This window comes from Lytechinus pictus, chromosome 7 (assembly GCF_037042905.1).
Source record: "Lytechinus pictus isolate F3 Inbred chromosome 7, Lp3.0, whole genome shotgun sequence".
Classification (NCBI taxonomy): Eukaryota; Metazoa; Echinodermata; class Echinoidea; order Temnopleuroida; family Toxopneustidae; genus Lytechinus; species Lytechinus pictus.
Window position 1 is genome coordinate 47,247,922 of NC_087251.1, and position 15,681 is coordinate 47,263,602.

Consider the following 15,681-nt stretch of genomic DNA (forward strand, 5'->3'; position numbering starts at 1 on the left):
AGATCGTATAACCGTTGATCTGGTTTCGGAAGCTAGTTGTTTAATTCAATTTTGGCAGTACATGTATCTGAACATCCCCTTTTTGTTATCCCAGCCACTGCAGTAATCGTATTAAATGCGTCATACACAAGTATTACAAATTTATATCTGGATCAAATCTATAACCTCATGCATGCGTTGGAGTAATGTGGAATGATATTTGTCGGATGTGTCTCATTCTACCGTGTGCAATGAACGTTTAAGTTGTAAGTCCGATCTAGAAAGAAACAATTTAAATTATCCACAAGTCAGAATTTGGAGAAAAAAGTGAAAACCGTGGGATCAGGATGTCTAATGTCGAAGAAAGAACATCATACTGTATACACACACACACCATCCACACCCCACTAATATTTATATACGCACTGCCTAGTACTTTTACATGCAATGCAAGTTGGGTTATCTTACTTGAATGACTTATGCCAGCTCACACACACACACACACACACACACCCACACGCACGCTCACCCTACCCCCACACATATACCGTAACAAACACACCCATACACACACCCACCCACCCTCACATTCCATCCAACACACGCAACACATGCATATACCCTCACATACACGCACAAGCACAATATGTCAACTCTCCACACTTAATTTACACACTCATGACCCATCTCAGGCTCTCATGCGCGCGCACACACACACACACGCCAGCACTGGAAAATAAGTTTTCACAGATAACATTGAATTTAATGAGACCGTCCACACATCGATTCATGCCTTTGATCACGATCGAGTTATGAGACCCTCAAGAAAGAATTCCTAATTTTTTTTCCGTTTGTCACCGATTTCTCGGTAGAGATTAATTTCATTCCAGATTTGCTATGATCAGTTGTTCTTTAATCAGTGGTATTGTTCGTGTTGATATCATTACTGGTTTATTAACATGTATTACTTAACAGTGCCTTTTCCAGAAAAGTTATCACCGCTTTTTATTTTGGAAGCATTTTGAATATGGATAAGCCTCATAATTTCGTATTTTTTTTAAATAAACCAAACTTACACGTGTGGGACATGTGAGTGGGTGCGTGTTTTAGTTTGTATGTGTAAGGTTGTGAATGAGCTAAATGGTTGCTCCTACAGCCGAGAAACAGGTCCCGTTGTGTATAAATGTATTATAACTCTTTAGGTTAAGTTGTACAAGATTTTTTTTTTGAATTATGAGAATATGAAAATTATGAAGTGTACAAAATTGCAGCCCTAAGTATGTTACAATAATTTCTTGCCAAAGTATGACTGATTCTGAATTTTTATATCCTAACTGGCTGATGGCCATAAATGATATTTCCTATGAATTGTGTTGATGGCATTAATCTGAAATAAAATTATCGCATATAACTGATGAAGCAACATGGCATGCAATATTCAATTTATCGCTAAAATCACAAGTAACAACGGCAATCATACATCAACTTTAACATGTTTATGTAAAAAAATTAGCTGGAATATTTTAAAAGAAGCATGCCAACTTGACCGTTCCACATATACGGTCCACGAGCACCTCACGCGCATGCGTACACATCAACTTTCCATGAAATGTTATTATATCCCTTGACATCATTAGTTTTTGACGGAAGAATGTCTCTGACCTTCAATTCTGCTACGGTACTATATCGATTTAATTTTGTTTGTTCCTATTTTTGCCCCTTCCTACGAAAATTAATGAAGAAAAAGGTATACAAAGAAAGATAGATAGAGAGAGCGAGAGAGAAGAATAGAAGAGAAAGATGAAAATCAGAAAGAGAGTTAGAACTGTAGTATTTTCCGGCAAAGGGACGGGTGAGTGTTTTGATGGGTTTTTTTCGAATCTCGGATAACCAAAATGTGAAGGTCTTCTGTCAGTAGGCATATTAGTATAATTGCATACAGAACGAAGTTTACTCACTCATCCCATCTCTTTTCAAGTCAATTAAGACTCATCTGCTAAAAATAATATGCCCGAGCCGACCAAGGCCAGTGACGCTTATGAAAACCAATAGAATACAATTACTAAAACTGTAGTGTACTTTTGCATAAACAAAAAAAAGCGAATGGAACGCCATTTTTTTAAATTATGGTTTAGCTGTTTTAATACTTTGTATATTTGAAACGGTATGATTGTTTGAAAATCTATACGGCCATGGTGTAGACAATTATTTTTTAGAATAAAATGTACTCTTCTTTCATTTAGTAACCAGTATACCTCAATACACAGTTCACTAATAGAAAATATTCAAATGAAACAAATTGATTGAACATTTCTTTCTTGGAAAAAAATCTAACAACACCACTAACATTTTCTGAAAACACAGAGCAGCACAATTTACTTTTAAAGTAAATTGAATAATTTGCTAAAACCGTGCCTTTTAGGTCAATCTCACATGAAGTACATGGCATATATAAATCACAATTGATACATTTATAATTATTTAATATCACGTGTTTAGGGAAAAGGTACCATAGAACGACGTTTCATATTTTTCAACCCAAACAACACGAGTAGCGATGACTGGTTTTTTCCTTCCTCCTATATATATATATATATATATATATAATCATAAACATTGGGAATGATAATCACTATAACGCCACAGTCATACTAGCGAGACTGACTCCTGAACGACCATATATTACATTATTTCCGATAACATACCATCGGTCGGTTTGGAATCGGTTTCCTTGGTGGGACTGTAGCATACGATTTGATTGGTCACAGAAATCGATGGTTTGGTGAGTAGATTTTACTTTAAATAAAACCTCTCAATAACTATATTCCCCGTACTTTTTATCCAACATTTTGAAATAAATATGGAATCCATGCCCTGTTGGAAAGAACAGAGTTTCACACAGTGTGTCCACATAGTGGACTATGCGAACTTATTATTCACACTGTTAAAATGCTCAAATTCAACAGTTTTGAGATATTTTTCACACTGTGGACACCTCGACAGTGTGACACCACGTATTCACATGGTTGTGAATATGTGATTCACACTGTTGTAATGCTGAAATTTAACAGTGTGAGGGTGATTTCACATTGTTCCACACTGTGAATACATTGTTGCACACACTCTGGAAGGCTGTGTTCTTTCCAGTAGGAACTGTTAAGATTCTTAGTAACAAAAAATTAACACTATGTTCACCAATCCTGTTTGCCATGTAAGATTCACATTTTAGACAAAATATACCATTAACAACATTTAAGATTTACGTTTCAGATTTGTGCAAATTAGACATTGAATGGTGCAAGAATAACAATTTGATTTAAGTATGTGATTATTCACATATAAAAAATAATAAATTATACTTCAAAGGGTTTTGTGTCATTTTACAGAAGTGAGCAATTAAATCTTCCATCATATATGAAGCTAAAATGCACAACAATTTATGCAGCATATCAAACATTTGTTAAGAATAAATCACTTCAGTTGCTGATGAACTCGTTAAACGAAGCATTCAAGTTACATGTACATCCATTCAATTATTTCCTAAATGAACGTTTTAACGCAAAGGAACATCCTTATATACAGATAATATCTAGATATTAATAGATGCCGTTATCTTTTACAAGTCTGGCATTGACTTGAAGCCTTGAGATCGCCCCCATCGTATATACGCGAAGGAAGAATACACAAATATTGCAAAATCAAATGTCATTTTACACGCCAAATCGCCAAAGTATCTTTAAAAATGTGTTATGAATAATGAATTATTTTGAATTTATTTCAATTAAATTACTTACAGTATCCAGAAAACATTACTGCTTATTGTAGATTAATGCAAACAATGAAGTATGTTTAATTTTTGCTTCCTGGATTTCATATTTTTCCTGTGATAAAGATATCAAATTAATTTCTCCGATTGAATGTCTCTATATTTTTATTTAATCAAAAATACAATTATAAATATTTTGTTCTCACGAAGTAGAGCTGAGAACAAAATTGACTAATTGTTCTACTCGAAACTTTCGTCAGGTTCTTCCGCCAATATATAATTGACAACGTACGCCTAATTCATTAATCATTATCTCTATCACAATGCTATTAATGTATTAAGTTACACACATCGTACACACTCAGACGAAAATGAGTGAAACTCTTATAACGTTAACTCGTATTTACAGATAAGAATAAAAGGCATAATGAAAAAGATTTTTAACTTGGTCTTTCTAATTATAGGACAGTACTGCACAAAAATGATGTTCTAAATATACAAATATATATAGATTAGAGTGATAGTACACACATCGTGAATAGCAGCTGCGTTTCTTAGGTTTTAACATGAATTCAACATGTTCTCCATATTCACAAACTACGTGGCCTTTCAAAGACTTCGTTGACGGTAAAGGTGCTGCATTTTATGTCATTTCTCTGTTGTCCATTGCACACGAAGTGACTGTTCTATTCAAACCATTGCACAATGTAGCTTATAACCACCAAAGATTGCTCTGTCTTCTTTAAAACCATGTGCGTCAGAGAACCAAAGACCGCGTCAACCTCCGCACAGTCCTGCGTCAACAGAATCATTTTTCGTGTGCAAAGGACATGTCTATCTGGACAGATGGCAATTATGGCAGTTTATTTTTTACTCACTAGGCACACAGATGATAGGGGTTAATGTGGTTTCCAACAAGAACAAAACTTATTTGAGAATTCTTTCATTTCTATTTTTGGAAGCCACAAATGAAATATATAGGCCTACTGATAGTGGTACATGCGAACACTGTTAATATAAGTGAAGCTACAATATACTTATCAGACTATAAACAGGACTATAACAGTTAAAACTTTTATGCATGTGTTACCAAAGGATGTCTGCGATGCTGCAACTTGTCTGGAACTTGTGTCGGTGTGTGCTACGGGAGCTGACTGCGGTGATCAATCTCCTTGTCCGGCTCAGTTTTCGATGTCCGAAGATCGCTTGAAGACTCGGGTACACTTTACAGTGCCCTTGGAACAGGTCATGATCATCTCACCATCAATGACTTCCCGAACGACCACGTGTGGTTCATCGGACTCTTCCTGCTCCAGAAACCTAATCTTGTTGTCGTCTTCCAGTCTGGCGATGGTCATCTGCTTCAGGCCGTTGGGGAGAAGGTCCTCAAACGGGACACCAATGGTGAACTCCTGCTCGTGTATAGTGATGACAGGAACGTTCATTTTGATGTTAAAGGAATCCCCGTCTCGCGTGATGTCACAAGAAGGGTGCATATGAACCGCCAGCTTCCGCATCGGTGCATTTACACCCATTTCTTTCAGATACTCTTCGAAGTTCTCGCTACGGATAAGCTTCCAATTGCCAATTAGAAGTGACATTGTTACAAATATATATCTTGTTCGATGATTTAGAAAATATAGAGAACAGATATTCAGCTGCAAGTAATGATTTATGAGTTAATAATGCAATTTTAGAGTTTTGTTTTGAAGAGAACGATGATTAATGCTTTGAAGTCTGAAAGAGTATTTGCACTCCAACTCCAGTGATAGCTCAGAGTGATAGATGACGACAGACTAAACAGTGACATGAATGTTCGGCAAGAATTAAGCTGGATTGAGACCGAAATTCTTGGGAGTGAACGTCGGGCTATCCCTCGTCAACCCGACTCGCATAACTCAGCGATGATGACTGGGAGCTGGTGTTAACGCATCTCCTGTCTGCCGATTGATGCAAAGTAGAAAAATATGATACTGGTTCGTCTGGTGCGAGGATTATCAGGCAGTCTGTTGATCTGTGCACGCTGTTCAGGGCGATTTATATGGAACAGACGATGCAGTCGATTGGAAGAGCTTCCATCTCACGGCGGTTGGCTCTCCGGTGAATTTGGCGCACTACTTTCACTGTTATGACAACCCTCCTCTCTGATTGGTCGAAAATACTGGATAGATTCCGCCACGTCAACTTCTGTGAGTGGAGCAATAAACGTCCAAACGAGCCACTGATTCCGTGGTTACTTGCAGATGCATACCAATCTCATTCAATTTCTCCTCTTCTGCAAGTCGCTCATTTAGTTTTTCCTTCGTACATCGGTCATCATTTATTTTTGCCACCATTTCTTTTCTTTGTCGGCAACTCCTATCAAAAGTATGAATTTACCCACGCGAACTTGCTATACAATTATTCTTCTATGAAGATCAAAAAGAAATCTAACTTACAAAGTGATAAAAAAAAAGCTAGTTACATCTAATTCTGATCTGAAAATATTACCTTTTTATTTGAGTATATAAGTAATACTTACTGTCATATATGGAGAAACATCTAACCAAAAGTGTGTTTTTTTTTTGGGGGGGGAGGTCAGTGCAAAGTCTTCATGACATCCTAAAATGCCAAAACGCATTGTACATTTTCAATAATGTACATAACGCATACTTCTTTCTTGAACGAATTAATTAAAATCTTCAATCATGTTATTACTCCCTTTACCCTATTTACAGACAAAATGATATGAAAGTCATGTTCAATCCTGTCAATTATAATAAGCTAAATATATTTTTGGTTTAAAATAGAAAAAAAGGTATTTTTGGATCTCTATTACTATAAGTTGAGTCATCGAGAAAATCAGTTTGACTCAGTTATGATTTACGAGGGTATTGCCGTCATCACTGAAAATCACAGTTACTGTTTAGAGATGACAAGTTCTCAAATACTTATGCGTTTGAAAATGAGTACGTCTTCCAGTCTTATTCTGAATTCAGATAGTGATGCATACTATTATATTCTGCATGTGCGATTGAAGATCTTAAAGCGTCACAAGTAGGGTTATTACGTCCCCGCAATCCAACAAGAAAACCCCTTCGTCTATTTCCAGTCACTATTTTGTTTTCGTTGACCTCAGGTTACACTACAATGACGATCATCAGCACTTGAGGTTAGGCTATATTTAGTGAATGAATCTCTGTAACCTATCGTGATCAACACTCACGATTCATCGATTCGAGTATTAAAGGACAAGTCCACTCCACAAAAAGTTTATTTGAATGAAAAGAGAGCATAACACTGAAAATTTCATCAAAATTGGTTGTAAGATAAGAAAGTTATGACATTTTCAAGTTTCGCTTAATTTCACAAAACAGTTATATGCACATCCTGGTCGGTATGCAAATGAAGAGCCCGATGATGGCATCCACTCACTATTTCTTTTGTATTCTATTATGTGAAATATGAAATATTCGAATTTTCTCCACATTGTCAAGTGAAACGACGATTAATTCTTCTCTGAACCTGTAGAATCAGCATTGTTTAATACTACATGGTTCAGTCAAGTTGGCCCTTATTGTCAAATCTGTAAAAAATGAAATATTGTTTAAATCAAACAATAAAAACAAAAGAAATAGTGAGGGAAATCATCGACTGTCTCATTTGCATGTCTCTGAGCTGTACATATCATTTTTTTTTTAAATAAGCGAAACTTTAAAATGTCATAACATTCTTATTTTACATCCGATTTTGATGAAATTTACAGCGTTATGCTTGTTTGATTTTCTATTTTTATTCAAATCAACGGTATTATTGGGTGGACTTGACCTTTAATTAGGACATTCAAACATGGCGGTCATCTCTCTACCTTCCTATCATTCTCTCTCTCTCTCCCTGTCACTCTTTCTCCCCCATCTCTCTCTTTTTCTTGGCACAACTCTTTTCTTCCCCCTTCCTAAAGGTTGGTGCCGGGGGATGATCCATATAAATTATTCATATAAATCGCAGAAGAAGGGGATGCTTGAACCGCATTAGAATTAATAATATCTCCCAGATAGGAATATTGCCCCTCGGCTATGGACATGGGGTGTTGAACATGGATAAAAAGTTTGGCCCCTGGAACCCGGGTCGACTGACCGACTTTACGGTACATTCGTGATAAGAGGAGGATAGGGAGAGGAAGACGGGAAGTCGTGCCGCTGGGGATGCCGGGAAGGGAAAATTCCCAACTTTCGATCGGTGGTAGACGAGGGGTGCGACAGAAAAGGAGGTTGAGGTCAGCTAAATCGAGATTATGGATGGCGTTTTGCTACGTTTTGTATTGTTTTGTTTTAACTTATTTCAAGTGCAGAATCGGTCCACATTTTAACTGGAATATATACGATGTATATGATTCCTTTAAAAATATGCTTGAAAATATGTTTTAAAAATCATTTTCTTAGCTTTCTGTAATGTAATTCCTTTTTCTACTTTACTTCCCGGTTGTGAATTACAATTGTATTAATCTTTTTTTAACACTTTTATGTACCTGCGCAAAAAAAGAAGATAATATGCAGATGAATATTTGCATTGAAAACACATTAAAGACGAATAAAAATGCATATTTTGGAGTGGGTGGGGATATTCGCAATCCGACCAAAATTGTATAACGAACAAATAGGTCAACCTGCACCAACAATGTGAGCACCATCAATATGCTAATCACATCTAATAATTGTACTATCCTTAACATGATAACAAAGGAAAGTTTGAATAGACAAAATAAAAGCTAAATTAGTACCCATATCGCCACTTTGACCAAATTGTGTCACGATCTCTTAGCTGTTGTCTACTTGGTAATATACTGTGTATACTTTATTATGTCTTTACTTGACCTATCCATATTAATCATCGGTGAATATGGTTAAGGGAAAAATAAGTTTCTTTCAATTCTGAAGAAATGACACCAATACAGAGATAGAACTTTTTACAGTAAGGTAGTTAAAAAAAACTTGTAGACACGGGTATTGCTTTATCAGGTTAAGATCTTGGTTTTAACATAAAGAAAAATAGGTCATGTAGACAGACAGCCAAGGAGACAGAAAGTGCTATTAAAATACTTGTAACCACTATTTGCAGGGTTACTTTTATTTCGTCGTAAAAACAACACAATTGATAAAAATAAGAGTGGAGTCATTGCCGCTCACGAATTTTACAGACTGCTGACGCATTTGCTTTATGAAAATTAAATGAGTCAATGTAGACATGTAAAATCTTCAGTGAGGCACGAATATATTGTTAAAAAAAACAAAAACCGAAATTTATGTTACATGACCTTTCCCAATTAGGTGTCTCCTTTAAGATAAACCATCTGACACACTTTTGTTACGTCTTTATTGCAACACTGAAATTAACATAGGCTTATTGAGCAGTTCCCTTGCAGGTTCAGACCAATTATAGAGAGTAACTTTGCAGTGTTTCGAGGCGTAATTGTTGCGATAATACTCCTCAGTCGAAGTGAGTGTACCTAATAGTCATTGATCTTTATCATCAGCCGAGTACGTTGTCTGCTTTCTTGTCCTTCCGGGAATCAGAAAACTAACCAGCAAGGAAGAGGTTCCAGACTATAAAAAACACTAATAACACCCACATACAAGACATGAAACCATTACAAGTGAAATGGGGTGTTCCAGTTTTTAGAAAGTAGGTCAGGGCATGGTGTAAAGTGCATCATTCTTCTAGCCCGCACGACAGAACATTGTTGGTATATGGCGTAAATCCCCCGGGAAAGGAATTAAAAAAAAGTTTCTTTTACGCTGACTGATAATTTCTTCTCAACCAACGGATTGAAAGCCGTGTTTAGGCTCACAACAAAGGGTCGCACTCATTATGTGTGGCATCACTCCAAGCTCATACAGTCACATCGACCAAGTCTGCTCCAGTCCGATCGAAACGATTACGTTATTATTCAATGACGTATACCATCAATCGATTTGGACTCGCTTTCGCTTGTGTGACTGTAGTTTAGTTATATCTTGATAAACTCACACGAAGGCAGATAATTAAGTTTTAAAGTCACCGTGAAATTAGATTCCACTACATGTGCTGGGGATGGCAACGTATTAAAGAAAACAAACAAATATTTCCCGCCAATGTTGTTAAGTGTGTCATTCACCAAATCCACGGCCATGACAGGCATTTCTTTCAATACATAAATTTTTTGAGTAATGGTTAGGCCGAGTTAAATCACTATAGATTGAAACAAGTTGAACACTATTTTATGTCTTTCTTGGATGCATTTCCATTTAAATACATTGAAAGTTTCAGTTGGTAAAACAATTATTTCATTATATCACGAGTAGATTTTGTATTTTTATCACCCACTTGTAATTCATAATTTGTTAGTTTGTTCGTATTTAGTTCGATTTATAAAGATTTTAAATAGCTACGTTTACTTCATTAAAAGGTTGAAGAGAAGTTATCATGATAATGCATGTGCTCATAAGAACAATTTATAAATCTGTTAAGGACGTTCCACAGTTAAAATGAAGTCCATGTCATTTTCACCTAATTTTGCAGAGAGTTACTTTGGTATCTATGCATTGTAAAATTGCAAAAAAATAATATAGGTTCATATGCTTATTTTTTTTCTACGGGACTTCAAAGTCGCCGTATTTGAATGATATGAAATGTTGCGCAATCAAGAGAATTATGCCTCTCTTAGACCTCACGAATTCACCAATTGAGTTTAAATCATCTTTACTCTGTCAATATCGCAGCAAACTTCATCAAACTTTCAGAATATGTAACCAAGTGGATATTAAAGTAGGAGAATATCTTTTAATTGGCAAAACTATATCTATTTGGAGTCAGCAGCGCCCTCATTTGACAAGAATGGTACATAAACTTCCAAAAAACAAATCTTCAGAAGACGTGAATTTACTTGAAAATCAAGAAAGTATATTTAAGCTGCATGTCATTTTCATCAAATTCGGCAAAATTGTATGGGAATGCATTTCAAAGGTGTAGGGAAGTTAAAAATATGGGGTCCATTGGCTCGTTTTTAAACTATCAGTGTCCAAAGTTTTGCGAGTTGGCTTGAAAATCGCCTAAAATGCGCTGAAAACATGCATGCAAAAGTCTGATAATACCGTGTAAAATGCGAATGGCTCCGTAGTTCTGCTCCCAAACGCTCAAAATCCATTTCATTTTCATCTTACTCTCTAGATTTGTAGAGGAATTTATTCCGAAGACGTTAAAATATTGAAAATGTGGGGTCCATGTGCTCGTTTTTAAAATATCACTGTCTTAAGTATTGCGAGTTGGCTTGAAACAGCACAAAATGCGCCGAAAACGTGCTAAAGTCTGATAAAAACGTACCGTCCAAAATGTCTAAAATACAAATGGTTCCGTAGTTCTACTCCCAAACATTCAAAATCCATGTCATTTTCATCATTATCTCCAGATTAGTAATGAAATATATTCTGAAGGCGTTAAAGTATTAAAAATATGAGGTCCATGTGCTCTTTTTCAAATTATTAGTGTCTGAAGTGTTGCTAGTTGGCCTGAAACAGCCCAAAATGCGCCGAAAACGTGCAACGAAAGTTTAATACCGTCTAACTAAAATGCGAATGGTTCCGTAGTTCCGCTCTCAAACATTCAAAATCGATGTCATTTTTACTCACACTATCCAGATGTGTAGAGGAATATATTCTAAAGACGTTATTACATTAAAAATAAGGGGCTCATGTGCTCGTTTTAAAATTATCAGTGTCCAAAATATAGCGAGTTGGCTTGAAACAGTCTAAAATGCGCCTAAAACAGGCAAGGGTTTAATACCGTCCAATAATGTCTAAAATACGAATGGTTCCGTAGTTCTGCCCCCAAACACTCAAAATCCATGTCATTTTCATCGTAAACTCTAGATTTGTAGAGGAATATATTCTGAAGAGATTAAAATATGGAAAATATGGGGTTCATGTGCTCGTTTTTTTATTATCAGTGTCCAAAGTGTTGCGAGTTGGCTTGAAGCAGTCTAAAATGCGCCTAAAACCGGCAAAAATCTAATACCGTCCAAAATGTCTAATACGAATGGTTCCGTAGCTCTAACTGCTCCCAAACATTCAAAATCCATGTCATTTTCATCATACTCTCTACATTACTAAAGGAATATATGTTGAAGGCGTTAAATTACATGTACTACAAATATGAGGTCCATGTGCTCGTTTTTAAATTATCACTGTCCAAAGTATTGCGAGTTGGCTTGAAACAGCCCCAAATGCGCCGAAAACATAAGCAAGCAAAAGTTTGATAATACCGTCTAAAATGCGAATGGTTCTGTGGTCTTGCTCTCAAACATTGAAAATCCATGTCATTTTCATCATACTTTGCAGATAGATACTTTAGCACCTGAATATTCCAAATATGCAAAAATTAACATGGGTCCATGTGCTTGATTTTTTGCTATATAGCTTTAAAGTTCACCCAAATGGATGTTCTTTATAAGAATTGCGCATTCAAAAGACTTAAGCATTTTTAGACCTCACGAGATCACAACAAAGAGTTTATTACTCAGTCAAAATCCATGAAAATTTCATCAAATTTCGCATTATAATTAATAATTGTATCCTCATGATGGATAATTTATTTACTTTAATATTTATTTGATCTTTTAAGTCTAACAGCATTCTCAATTCTCAGAGATTGGGCGAAAGAAAAAAAAACTCAACCTCAAACATTGTGAAATTTCAATAATAAACTTGAGAAGTATAAGAAATGCTGCACTTTATTCAAAATCCATGTCATTTTCACCAAACTTTACAAAGTTGTGGAAGAAGGTATACCTTAGAGGTGCAAACATTAAAAAACATGGGTTCATGTGCTTGTTTTCAAACTATCAGCAGTTTTATTAGAGCAAATGTGCTTTCTAAACCCCCTAATACGCGCCGAAAAGCTTTGTATTGTGAGGAAAAATTCCAAAGCACTCTACATTTTATTCAATTTCGGGGTCATATTCGTCATACTTTGAAGCACTACTACAGAGTAAAGTATTTTGAAATTGTAGAGGAATTTTAAAAAATGGTCCATGGAATAGGTCCAGTTTATTAGCTTCATACAATAACACATCGGATCTGAAATTAGTGCAGATAATTAAGGAGAACAATCAGCTCATACCTACAGCTGATCAATCACCTGTTCATCCCACGGAAATATTTCCGTGGTTCATCCATTGTGACGTCAGCGCGCAGAGTGTAAAATATGCGCAGATCATGATGCGCACAAACATAACTGTGGAACGTCCTTAAGGGGGAGGTTCCACTGGCGTTGTCTAAAAATAAGAACTACCAAGGTGCAAGCCACCAATCATCGATCATGTAGGCATTCTATATGAATATTACAATTCATAGCTATAGCTATTCAAATAAAAAATCGCAATGGATTGTTATAATCACAAACTCTTAAGGCGACCGCACACCTTACGATTGGTCTGCGACCCGATTTCAGAATAAAATGTAATAGAATTTGATGGTAATATTGAGACTTGGAATATCTTACTGTGTAATGTTCTAAATCATCGTACGAATACCTATGTTCAAATTTGTGACTATGCTATCATCCTTCTTAGAATAAAAGCAAATTTAATATCTAGTCGTAATGACGTTATAGCAGTCTTACGATTGGCTACGATTTGAAACTAATTTGGCCTTTACTCCAAAATAAAGGCTTGCAATCTTTCAAAATGGTTATATTAGTATTCTTTCAATTAACATTAACCTCAAATAAAATGATATGTTCCATTCACAATTTCAGCAAATGAGCAAAGAGCGACTTGTTCCAAAATCGGATCGTGAACAGTCGTAAGGTGTGCGGTGGCCTTTAAAGATCACAGTGGTAAAATTTGAAATTATATTTTAGGGGGAAATATGTTTGAGAATCGGAATTTGTGAGATTATGGATATTGATAGTAGAAAGAAAGGGGCATTGCCAATACGTTACTGAAACCAACTAAATACAGTGTAGACAAGTCGATGGTATGAGAGATGTGAACGCACCGATACACTGAGGCTGCAGGCGCTGCGATACCCGGCCTGAGTGTGACGATGATCCCGCTGATCATGCTGATGGCAAGCTAAGAAAAAAAAACTGTGTCAGTTAATAAACTTCCACTCCTGGGAAAGACATTAATCGGTCGGCTAGCTTGTCTTACCAACCCTCAAAGTGGTTAAGAAGAAAAGAAAATAATGTTCGTGAACATGGGAACATGAAGTAATTTGGATGCAAAGGGAACTCCTTTACCGTTTACTTGAATTATGTAAGCATCTGCGTCCGGGGATTTCTGTGGTTGTTGTTAGAGTTGGTTTAGGTTTTTAGGTTAGCTTGGGTGTGAGGCAATTTGTCATCGTGTGCTTTCTTTGAAATTCATACTCATTCTTAATCATGCAAGTGAGTGAGAGAATAAGGAGAGAGAGAGGGAGAGTGGATGGGTGGGTGGGAGTCAAAGTATCTACCTACTTTTGTGTTTCAAAGTAGGGTTTAAGCTAACATTTGTACATTACGAGGGTAATTCATGAAATTAAAAGTACTTCTTATCTCTCTTTGTCACAAATATAATGAGAGTAGCTTTACCTGTAAATATTCTCAACCTATAACACACATCACTTAGTTGTTGGCTTGTAGACACAATGATTTGATCTGTTTATATTTAGCGTAATAAGAACTCTTCTCGATATTTTAATAGCATTACCTTCCATTTAATTCCAAATTCAAATAAAAATATAAAGGTCACATATTACACATCATAGGTTATTGATACACCAGTCATGCCAGTATTTATCCCAAATAGACAAAGTAAATAGACTAGAGTACATTTTGTCTCAATGACTGGAGGATTAAAATTGCATTTCTGATTCAATAATAATTTACTTAAAAAAAGAAAATCTATTTCATGAACTTCATTTTCTTCCGAGTGTCGGATCAACACTTCTAAGACAACTTTTATCAAGTAGAATGGAAAACATGTTAGGCCGCCAGTGTTCTTAGACGAATAAAAACGTGCTCCAACTCGTTTTGCCATCTTTGCCATGTGAACGTTCCATGAGTCTGACACTGTAACCTAGTTTTTACCCCCCAAAATGTTGATAAAAATAACGATAAGGGGATTCTAACTTTTCATGGAGGAAAGCATCATGTTCCGGCCAACAGTCTCGCGTCCATATTTTCTCCGCTAGCGAATGTTATTATAAAAAAAAAGAAGTATAGAAATGTCTACAAATAATGTCTCAAACTCCACTGCCAGACGCCATGAATACCGGCAGCACATTGTTACTCAAAAGCTCAATGACGGTTTCAATTAACATTCCGTGTCGTGGTTCTCGAATAGAAGCCCGATGTCGGGCACATGTGTCAAAACATGTTTACTACAATATCATTTCTTCTCAATGGGAACACGGGTATCAGAGCGAAGTGGTGGCTGGAGGAGGTCGTTCTAATTTCATTTCTTGGGTTATCGGTGGTTGTCGACCTTTCGGCTGTAAGACGATCACGGTGATGTCGCGACGGGAGGGTGGTCGACCCGCGAAGGGCCTGTCTCGGTTACCGCCACGTGCGTCGATGCCGCGAAGGATGGCGTCACAATTTTAATGGTGATGCAGAAATGAAAATCAAAATGTGGGAGGGACTCTGACCTTATGAACTAGATTGGTAGACAGCCAAAATCCGGGAGGATAAGCAGCCATGTGGCAACGAGCATGGAAACTTTTGCGACGAAAAGTTCGAACAAGAAAAGTTTTACGAGCGGAACGGAAAGATTGGGAATTGGGATTGATCAGTCGTCACACGATGATGCTCAAGACTCCGACAGAGAGACAAAAAAGAATGAAGAGAGAGAGGGGGAGACAGAGGGAGACAGAGGCATAAAGGGGAAGAGTAAGAGAGGGAGAAAAGAAGGCGAGAAAGTGAATACTGAGATATACAGTAAA

The 15,681-nt window shown here is 36.5% G+C and overlaps 1 protein-coding gene across 1 annotated transcript; it reads right to left on the bottom strand.

Annotated features, from left to right (window-relative positions):
* Positions 1 to 2,099: 2,099 nt before the first annotated feature.
* On the bottom strand, positions 2,100 to 5,740 carry LOC129265663 (fatty acid-binding protein 5-like). Its single transcript, XM_054903630.2, has one exon. It carries the CDS (start codon positions 5,344 to 5,346, stop codon positions 4,927 to 4,929), a length of 420 nt encoding a protein of 139 aa, XP_054759605.2. The 5' UTR covers positions 5,347 to 5,740; the 3' UTR covers positions 2,100 to 4,926.
* Positions 5,741 to 15,681: the final 9,941 nt, after the last annotated feature.

Excerpts from the sequence above, each read along its gene's own strand:
- LOC129265663 (XM_054903630.2), bottom strand. The coding sequence starts at position 5,346 with ATGTCACTTCTAATTGGCAATTGGAAGCTTATCCGTAGCGAGAACTTC.